At 49.9% G+C, this 9,658-nt stretch overlaps 1 protein-coding gene across 2 annotated transcripts in view; it reads left to right on the top strand.

Moving 5' to 3' along the window:
- Positions 1-5,698: 5,698 nt before the first annotated feature.
- The window catches only part of ASPSCR1 (ASPSCR1 tether for SLC2A4, UBX domain containing), a 34,743-nt gene continuing 30,783 nt past the window's right edge, over positions 5,699-9,658 (top strand). For both annotated transcript variants that reach the window (XM_041465990.1, XM_041465991.1), the window contains exons 1-3: positions 5,699-5,773; positions 5,857-5,912; positions 6,575-6,686. In XM_041465990.1, the coding sequence (XP_041321924.1) occupies positions 6,648-6,686 (39 nt within the window). In that variant the 5' untranslated portion in view covers positions 5,699-5,773; positions 5,857-5,912; positions 6,575-6,647. The remainder of the gene's footprint in view (positions 5,774-5,856; positions 5,913-6,574; positions 6,687-9,658) is intronic.

Here is a 9,658-nt window from a genome sequence, read left to right on the forward strand (position 1 = left end):
CGCCCCGCCGCGCCCCGCCGCGCCACTCGCGGGGACCGGGGTCGGCGGTGGGCGAAGAGGGCAGCGCCGGCGGCGCGGGCTCGGCGGCGCGGCTGCCGGCACAGGAGCCCGCCGCCCGCTCCCAGGCGGCGAGCATGACAGAGGGGCACGGAGTGCGCGGGGAGCGCGCCGGGGGCGCCGCCAGCCCGGGCGCCGCGTGGGGCAGCAGCCGGCCAGCCCCCGCCCTGCCCTGCCCTCCGCCCCCTCGGAGCGAGGCGGAGGGAGCGGGGGGTCTGCGCCGCGCCGCACCGCACCGGCACGGTGGGCCGCTCCGTCGGGGCGCGCCCCGTGCTCGACGGCGACGCCATCGCCGCCCCAGCCCCGACGGCAGCTCCTCCCCGGCTCCGCGTCGGCGGCACCGCCCGCCCCGCCCCGGGACGTGCCGCCGCCGCTTCACCGGCAGAGCTCAGCCCCGCGCCCCCCGATCGCTCTGGCGCGGGGTCCAGCGCTCCGGCCCGGGGGCGGCCCGCGATGCCGCGCTCCGGCCCGGCCCCGGTTCGCGCAGCGCAGCGGGAAGCGGCCGTTCGGTCCCGGACATCGGCGTCCGGTCTGCTCGGCTTCCGCGGGTGACCGGGGAGGATGCTGCTGCCGGGAACAGGAGGGGACGTGGAGGCCCCGGGCTCGCCGGAGTCACGGCAGGCCGGACGCGGCGGTTCCGGCCCCCCTGCAGCCCCCGACCGCCGGCGCGGCTGCCCGGGGCTCGGGGTCTGCGCCCTGCTGCTCCCCGCAGCTCCCGAGGTTTACCGCCCGCCGCTCTCCCCCGGGGCCCGGACGTTTCCAGGAATTGCAAGAAAAATCCTGGAGAAAAAGCCGTGTTGTCACCAGAGTGCTGGTCCTCTGGGAGAGGGGTAATTCCCTGGAAATGGCCTTATTGCAGACCTCGGAGTTAAACACCGAGGAGAAACAGAGAAAATGCTACGCTTTGAATAATACGCTCCTCACCAGCCCTCCAGAAAGGAACAGGAAGATTGTCTTTACGGGGAAATATAATCTATCTGGGATCAGAAAAGGTGAAAATAGAATAATCTTAAAATAGCACGTGGAAGTTTTTTTGTCAAGCTGGCATTAGGGCTGTCCAACTGCTGCAACTATATTTTTTACCTTACTGTGTTTGGGCTTTCTGAATGTAGGCTCAGCTCTGTTTCCTACACACGTAGCATGTGGTTTTGGTTTGCTTGCCATGTTGGTTTTTTTATCTTTCAGTTACTCTTACGTACTCTCAGTTCTTGCTGTGTTCTCGCTCAGACTTTTACCCCCAAATGTTTTATTTAAGTGCTAATACTGACAACAATGTCTTTAAAGCCAAGAAAAGCTACTCATTTGACTGCACCTCCTCAAGTGCACTACATCCCCCCCGACAAGTTTCTGGTCCCAGCACATTTCTGCATCATTGTCTCTTTCTCTACGCTGGCCTAAACCTCCCTTCCTCACTGTCCCTGCCGGCTCCAAGCAAGGGATCACTGAGGTTAGTTATGGCAAGTTAAAAACTCATCAGTCAGCCCGAGCAGAGCTTTATCTGGAAACTGGTCAGTTAGTGCAAAGTCTGAAGCAGTAAGTCCTCAGAGTGCTCCAGAATCCCTGGAAAAGGTGGCATAAACAACTTCAGGACCTCATAGTCCACTAGGTACAGCATGAAACCAGAAGGGGCAAGACTGCTGAGCGGCTTCCTCCACAGTAAAGCTGCTGTGCCTCCCGTTGCCAGGCTTGCATTCCCCTCGTGTCCCTGCTCTTTCTCTCCTCTGGGGCTGAGTTCCTGCACTCTGTAATGCCTTGCTTGGTAACCAGCTGGTGCATTGAGGTGTGACTGATTATGATGCACCAGGGAGGCATCTTATGGCAGAGAGGAATGCGTGTTAAAGTTGCAGATCTTTGTCCTGAGAAGTGAAGCAAAGAAATTAAAATTTTGTGTGGCTTGACTTTACTGAGCCCTCTTCAGCTTTCTGACCTCTGGTTCGGGTCACTCGGGTAAGGTTCGTTCAGAGCACTCCTGCTATCCTTCCAAAGCTCAGGAAAGTGTTGCATTACTTTTCATGGCTGAGCAAAGGGCTATGAGGAAGAATGTAAGTCTGTAGGTCTGGTGTAACAGCCTTTCTGATTTCTAAACATTTAAATCTGGTACCGTTCAACTCCTTGACATACTGAACTTGAGTGGCCATCAAAGTGACACAGATTTTTGGTAATTTTATAATACTTCAGCACGAGATGTTCAGAGTTTTAATCTTTTGATAAGAGCCTCCCTACATTGAATAGATTGGCCTCCGTACAAAAAGAAGCTCAGAGAAAGCTGAAAGAATTGGAGTCCTGCTCCAGGCACCGGACAGTTGGCATTTCTATTGGTAGGAGTGAAGCACATAGGAGGCAAGCAGGAGACTTTTAGTGATTGAGAATAATGTTATGGGAGGTATTGTTTTAATTTAATACCCTTGAAAGTGAAATGTCCTGCATAATGTGTTCCACTATGTCCTGAGATGTGTCCCTATATGTTCAGTGTGTTGGACTATGCTGTACCAAGGCTTATGAGACAGTTTTGAATTCCCTCATACCCTGCCAGGACTAAGGCAGCCCCAGCACTAGCCCTTCAGATGTTTCCCAAGGAAACCCAGCAGCCCAGAGGGTTACACCTGGCTGCTGTGTAAGGGCTCGTGCCACAGGTATGGTTCCCCTTCACAGCCACCTCTCATTGCTGATTTGAGCAACGCTGCAGCCCTGGCTCAGACCAGGCTCCTTGGCTCATTGCTTGGCTCCTGTGTCGGGTGTAAATTACCCCATGCAGCACTACTCACCCACAGAATCCTGCTTTTGCACAGCCATGCTACTGCTGCCTCCTGACCCTGAGGCCAGGGGCTGTAAAGACCTCCAGGAGAGCAGCAGAGCCCTCTTGAAACCTGGGTACGGATGTGATGTGCCAGGTGATGCGCTGGTAGGAACCACCTCTTGAAACACTCCAGAATTATCGTTACAGTGATAAGCAGCTTGTTCTGCATCATGTTTTGGAGCTTGTTACTACGTATTTCTACATGTTCACAGCTAATTTCCTGTTCATTTTGAGAGAAGACATAAAAAATAAAAGCAGGTGAGGTTTTGCTACTTTATGAAGAAGCAAATGTGTGTTACTCCCTGTATGCCTGTGACAGTGCAGATGCAGACAGTGCCAGGGCTATGTATTGAATGCAAAGCACCAGCTGCCTGAAAAGTGGGATTAGGGAAATCGTGCTGCAGCGTGTTCACTCTAATTAGCAAAAAAAAAGCAATTTAAGACAAATTTTTGGAAGCTGTTTGGCTGGGGCTCACCTGGTAGATTTGCAGGCATCTTCCAGCCTGACAGTGGCAGAAATCTGATATAAGGTTTTAAAATCTGATATAATGGTTTTCAGCCATTCCTAAATGAGGTCCTCTTTCTTTGTGGTGCTTTAATGGACTCCAGGTTGTAATCACCCCGCTGTTTCTCTCCTGATGCTTCTAATTTCAGATAAATATTTGAGATTAGAAGTGGCTCTGGGTATGAAACTTCCCTTCCATGCAACTTTATGATTATTACATACTATTAATAACCAGAATCACCTCTAATCCCACGACTTGGAAATGTTCAGCTCAAATTACATTGGTGTATTTTTAACAGGAGCAATGTTTCTTTAAGGGATGTGCCACTTCCAGATGCAAAAAAGGTGCAAAAGATGAAGCAGCTGCCTGCTTCAGACATCAAAGAGGAGCTACACCCATCCAGAAATGAGACCAGTGTTTTGGGCCATGAAACCCAATGTGCATCTTTCAGACTGGAAGGGCTGCTCTGCCTGAGCAGGGGGATATCACTGCAGTTAACAAAGTCATCTTCATTGCTTCTTCGCCTCCAGCAAAAGTATTAACTAGTGGAAGAATGGGATATCTTCATTATGTGTGAGATAGTTGCAGAGCTTTGGGTCTCTCCCTATTTTAAAGACTAAGAAGTACTTGAATATCAGATATTTGTTGCACCCTTTTTTAGACAAGTGTGTCAACTTTGAGAAAATCTTTCCCTTAAGTCCTCACACCTCCTCATGTATATTTACAGCACAAGGCAGTTGAAAAGGTAGAAAACTGTATATCCTGAACACTGTAGCTCTATAAATGTAATGGCAATGATACTGCCCAATGGAATTAACAAAATGTAAAGACTTTTAAAGCTTTGTTTTAACCATTTTACACCCAGACATTCTTTATTACTATTTCTACATGTCACTGAACAATTATGGTATTGGATGGACTTGGAAATCCACATGCATAAGCTACGGGAAATCTCTCCATCTTTAAAATTCCGATTTTTCTCCCTTCTCTGACACTGCTGATATGGTTAACACAACCAAGTGTTATCTCTTATGAAAGTGTCTTTCCTTGAAAGGATCTTTTTCTTTTATAAGCCAAGCAAACCAGACATTTTTGTGGGTGCTGGGGTAGAGGTGGAGACTTAACATATAGGATAAATATAGAAGAAGTAGAGAAAAGAGAAAGTATTTGGCATGTGGTTACAACTTAGGCTAAATAAATTCCAGTCGTTACTCAAACTAAAAGTTTTGGGTTTTGTTTTTTGGTTTCTTGTTTTTTTTTGGTGAGTTGTTTTGTTTTCTTTTTATGATAGCAAACTAAACAGACTGTCATCGAATCTGAGAGTGCCTTTGATGCAGAGGCCATGCTGAGACTGAAGGGGAAACCCATAAATGAAATAAAGTCTCTGGGAAATTGTGTGTTGTGAAATGTATGATAATTTTGGTTCCTTGGCTGCAGCCATCTCTCCTGACCATCTGATTTTGCAGCACTGACCACGAGGTTCCAAATGAACTTTTTTCTCCTTTTTTTTTGCCAGAAGAAATGTCTCTCAGGGGCAGCAGGATGCTGTGCTTTGTGTGACCAGCGGCGCCCCGATCGTGACACTGCCCGGACGCTCCGGTGGCACTGGGAGGCGGCAGCATGGTCCCCGTTCCCCGGACACGCGGCGTTCGCCAGGGATGTTGTTTGGTCCCGGAGAACCTTCCCCGTAGCGCAGGGATTTCGGTGCTACTGCTCGGGAGCGAGATCCGAGCCCTCCAGCCCAGGGCATTTCTGCCTGGCGATGCCCGGGCCGGCCGGCCCTCGGTTAGGGATCCCCGCCTGCGCTGCCGGGCAGGGTCCCGGTAAAACGAGAAAATGTTTTATTTCCCTGGAGGAGGATCCCGACACTGGAAACCCAAGGGACAACACAGGCGCCGACAGCCGCAGCGGGACGCGCGCCTGGCTCCCCGCCCGCTCCCCGCGGAGCTGCGAGACAGCGGCGGCTCCGGAGCCGCCCCCGCCCCGGCCCAGCGGGCAGGGCCGCGGGCAGCCGGGGCCCGGCGCATCCGCGGCGGGCGGGGGCAGTGCGGGGGGCCGGGCACGCACTGAGCTCTGTTGAGGTCGGTTCGCCCCGGTTTCCCTGTGCCGCGTTCCTTTCGGTGCTGGGACGGACGGCGAGGCCCCGTGTCGCTGTTACGGGACACCCACGCGTGCACCTCATCCAGGCCGCAGAGCAGCAACGCCCGTCTCCCCTCTTACCTGGGGGTTTGACCCTGTGCTTTTATGGTGTCTTAACTGCAAACTCGTTTGAGTAGCACTGAAAAAAAAAAAGAGTACACTGGTATTTAACCAGGCTTGGGCGGCCGGCGGGGGCGGCGCCGCGGTGTCGGTGTTGGCGCCCAGCGGGCGGCGGGTCACGGTGCGGGTGGGGCCCGGCACGGTCCTGCTCCAGGTGGGTCCGCGGCGGGGAGGGGGCCGAGGGGAAGGCGGAGGCAGGGCCGCGGGCCGGCCGTGACGCCTGTCTTCTTTCCGCAGGTCCTCGAGGAGGTCTGCAGGAAGCAGGGTGGCAGCCCTGGCGAGTACGGCCTGAAGTGAGTGTCGCCGCGGGGCCGGGCCCGGCCGCCTGCCGCTGTGCGAGAGGTCCCGCCCGCCGCCGTGCTCCGCGCCGGGCCTGGCGCTGCCGAGCCCGCGGCGCGGCCGGGGCCCGGCGCATCCGCGGCGGGCGGGGGCAGTGCGGGGGGCCGGGCACGCACTGAGCTCTGTTGAGGTCGGTTCGCCCCGGTTTCCCTGTGCCGCGTTCCTTTCGGTGCTGGGACGGACGGCGAGGCCCCGTGTCGCTGTTACGGGACACCCACGCGTGCACCTCATCCAGGCCGCAGAGCAGCAACGCCCGTCTCCCCTCTTACCTGGGGGTTTGACCCTGTGCTTTTATGGTGTCTTAACTGCAAACTCGTTTGAGTAGCACTGAAAAAAAAAAAGAGTACACTGGTATTTAACCAGGCTTGGTTATGTAGTTGGTTGCTGTTTATTTCTTTAAAACCTTTAAAGGAAGAACATATATTTGGGTATCATCTCTGCGACCTCTACAAACTGCAGCTGCTTTGGTGTGCAGAATAGCTTTTGTTGATGATGCTTTTATAGTTACCAATTGTTCATTATTGAATCATGTTCTATGGCTTCTAGTCAGCCTCCTGGGAATTCTCTTGCACAATACCTGGACTTTGTGTTGCTCATAGGCTCTGTTCTCCTTCAGGTTTCAGAGGAATGTGTTGGACCTGTCTTTGCAGTGGAGATTTGCTAGGCTGCCCAACAATGCCAAACTGGAGATGGTGCCAGTCTCCAGCAGAGCAGGAGCTGGAACCACGGTATGTTCATTTACACAGCGTGACCTGGTTTGTCCAGTTACCAGTTGTGCTGATAGGATCCCATCAGATCTAATGACCAAGAGCAGAGGCCAGCGTGGCCAATGCCTCTGTGAGAGACCAGCTGAAGACTGGTTGCAGTGCTTTTGGAAATAGTAATTAAGTAGCTGAAAGTCTTTACTTAGAGTCTGCATGAGCATGGGGTACCAGCTGTGCTAGAGGAGAGTGGGATGGTTTGGGGAGCTGAAAAACTAGTGGCCATGGATATAAGAAGTTAAACAGTGATGACTAATTCAGTTCCCTCTCCTAGTTTCTGTTTCAGTTGCTGTTGTCCAGCTCTGGATTTTGACTAAATCTCAGATTCTTACAGAATCCTGTTTTGCTGCTTTCCCAGCATTGGTGTTCATGGTGTGTTTACACAGCTTTAGAGTCTTCAGTGGCATGTTCTGTGTTCATCAGTGGCCAAATGTCCCTATTTGGTATTATTTGCAAAGGACTTTTGGATAGTGTTTTCTCTAGAAATTATGGCCGCTTTTAGAAGTGTAAAAATCTTCCATACATATCCCTGTGGCCATAGGCCTACCTTTTCAAGCGATGCAGAGGTGTTACTGAGTGAACTTTTCATGTTGTAAAACTGATGTGTGGTCTTACTTAAGTAGCGTGGGAATGGAAATTTGTCTGTCACTAAGTCATCTTGCTATTTGTTAACATCCTCATAGGAAGTTTCTCCATTTTCATGTAAGTTTCAGGTCTATTGGTGCTGATATTTAATGTCTGTCAGCAAAGCAGTGTTAGTGATGTTTGCTATAGGCAGTTGCTCTAGCTGGGAGAAAGTGATAAGTGAACTTTGTGGTGTGAGAAGGCTTTGGAGTCTCTGCTTTAGTTCATTGTGTAACATAGTTTTGGGGGTCCCTGTTGTTCATACTTTCCTCTGGAAGACCTCCATGTTCTTTCTTTGGCACTGGTGCCTTTTTCTGATTTTTTTCTGGGAGTAGAAAGACATTTGTGCTTGAAATAATGTCTTTACTTAAAAATTACCACAAACCAGTAGCATCTGCTTAAAATTTTCAGTGAAATGTTGTGGTGGAATGGAGGTAGTCTTCCAGAGAAAAGTGTTTCTCTTGAAATGGTACAGTGATGACCATTTGACATTTGCATCCAGTTTGGGAGGTACTGAAGGAAAACAATGATTTTATTTTTTCCCCCCTGAACTTATATTGCGAGAAAGGGCAAGAAGGACTATTCACTGTTAGGAGGGGGTTTTTAGTGTGGAATTGTTATGCTAGATCACAAAAGAGAAGAGCTAATAGAAGTGTAAGTTGTTACTATTTAGTTGCAGTTCAACAGCACAATATGCAGAAGTGATGCTTCCCCGGGAGTGCTGGTTGCTGTGCCATCAAGGTGAGAAGACGCAGCAAATGTGCACGTGAAGAGTGGAGTCTAAACAGAGTCCCTGCCCCACAAACTTGAGCAGATTTTACTTGGGAGAATTTCACAGCGTAAGAAAAGACTTTGTACAGAACAACTGACTAAAAAGAATTCCCTCCCACAGGGAGTATGTGTTAAAAAATAGGGAATTCTGTAACAGCCAGGTGCTGTGACTGGGATGTAGTGGCAGTGCGGATGCAGCCCCAGTCATGCCAGCTGGCTGCAGTAATGTTGGGATGAATTTGATTCTGTGTCTTTTGTTATTGTGTGTTCTATTAAGATTACGTGTGTGGAAATAGGTGTGCTTTGCTTTGTGACAGCAGTTACCCTAGAGACAGAATACAGGTTTTGATAAATCATGAGTTTGTTCAGCAAATCTGATGTTCTAAAAATAGAAAGCTTTAGGATTTGCCTTTGCGTGTGGAAAACATTGTTTCCTCTAAGAGAGTTCTTTAGTGAAAAATGGAACGAATTCCCTTTGTGACGGCAGGTGACTCAGGAGCAGCATCAGTACAGCTCTGGTGTTAAAGTTGTCAGCCTCTTGTTTAAGTGTTTGTAAACTTAGACGATAATTGGCACTGGTTGTTGGAATACTAAGTAGCACCTGGGGTTTTGGAAGAGACTTTTCTAATGGAGTGAGCAGGACTTTTGTGACATGTTTAGCTTTGAACTGTTGCCCAAAAACTGATGCAACTGGTAGTCTGAATTTCTGGCCTGGATTCTTACAGAATGGTGATGTCAGCTGTCATCGCTCTGCTGTAGCTGAGAATAATCTAAAGCTTGTCTCCTGTGTAGGAGAAACCGGGAGATTGTGTTAGTGGTGGGGTGAAACAACATTGTACTGTCTGCTCATTATTGATGATGCCACTGTTTCCTTTATGCAGAAACATTCCTGTCTCCAGCAGATCAGCATTTGCAGTCCTGTGAGGACTGCTGGGAGCCAAGGCAGATGACAGTGAGTTGCTGGAGCGTGTGATGTCTCCTTCCCACCTCTCTGTAGCTCCTGCCCTCATGCTTGCACACACACCTTGCACTCAGTGAGAGGCTGCACTGAGAGTATTGGTAGGGACACGTGAAAACACAGAATGAAAGAAAGTAGCTTTGGCTGTCTTGGGCTAATGTCCTTCTCAGACTTTGGAATAAGGCCAGTTTTTGTGGACTTCTGAAAACTAAAGTTGACTGGAGAAACCAGGTTTTATCTAGTGGCTACAGGACTTTGTGTGATTTTTCTTTAGACAGGTGAGCTAACTGAGAAAACTTAGGAGTTAGACATTCTGGAAAAGGCTGAATGTTCTCTAAAAGGTTAAGATAACACCTAAAGTGCTCTGCAGAATATTACCTAGAGAATAGATAATTCTCTGTTTCTTGGTTAGCTGCTAAACTTTTCCTTTGGGACAGCCGGAGTTTGAAGTTCTTCAGGACTGATCCCAGCATGTGTTCAACTGATCCCATCATGTGTTCACTTTAGAAATGTCTTGGTTTTTTTTAATTTTTTTTTTTTTTTTTTTTTTTTTTTTTTTTTTTTTTTTTTTTATGTGGGGGGGGGA

The sequence above is a fragment of the Pyrgilauda ruficollis genome, unplaced genomic scaffold (assembly GCF_017590135.1).
Source record: "Pyrgilauda ruficollis isolate IOZ18807 unplaced genomic scaffold, ASM1759013v1 scaffold196, whole genome shotgun sequence".
Taxonomy (NCBI): Eukaryota; Metazoa; Chordata; class Aves; order Passeriformes; family Passeridae; genus Pyrgilauda; species Pyrgilauda ruficollis.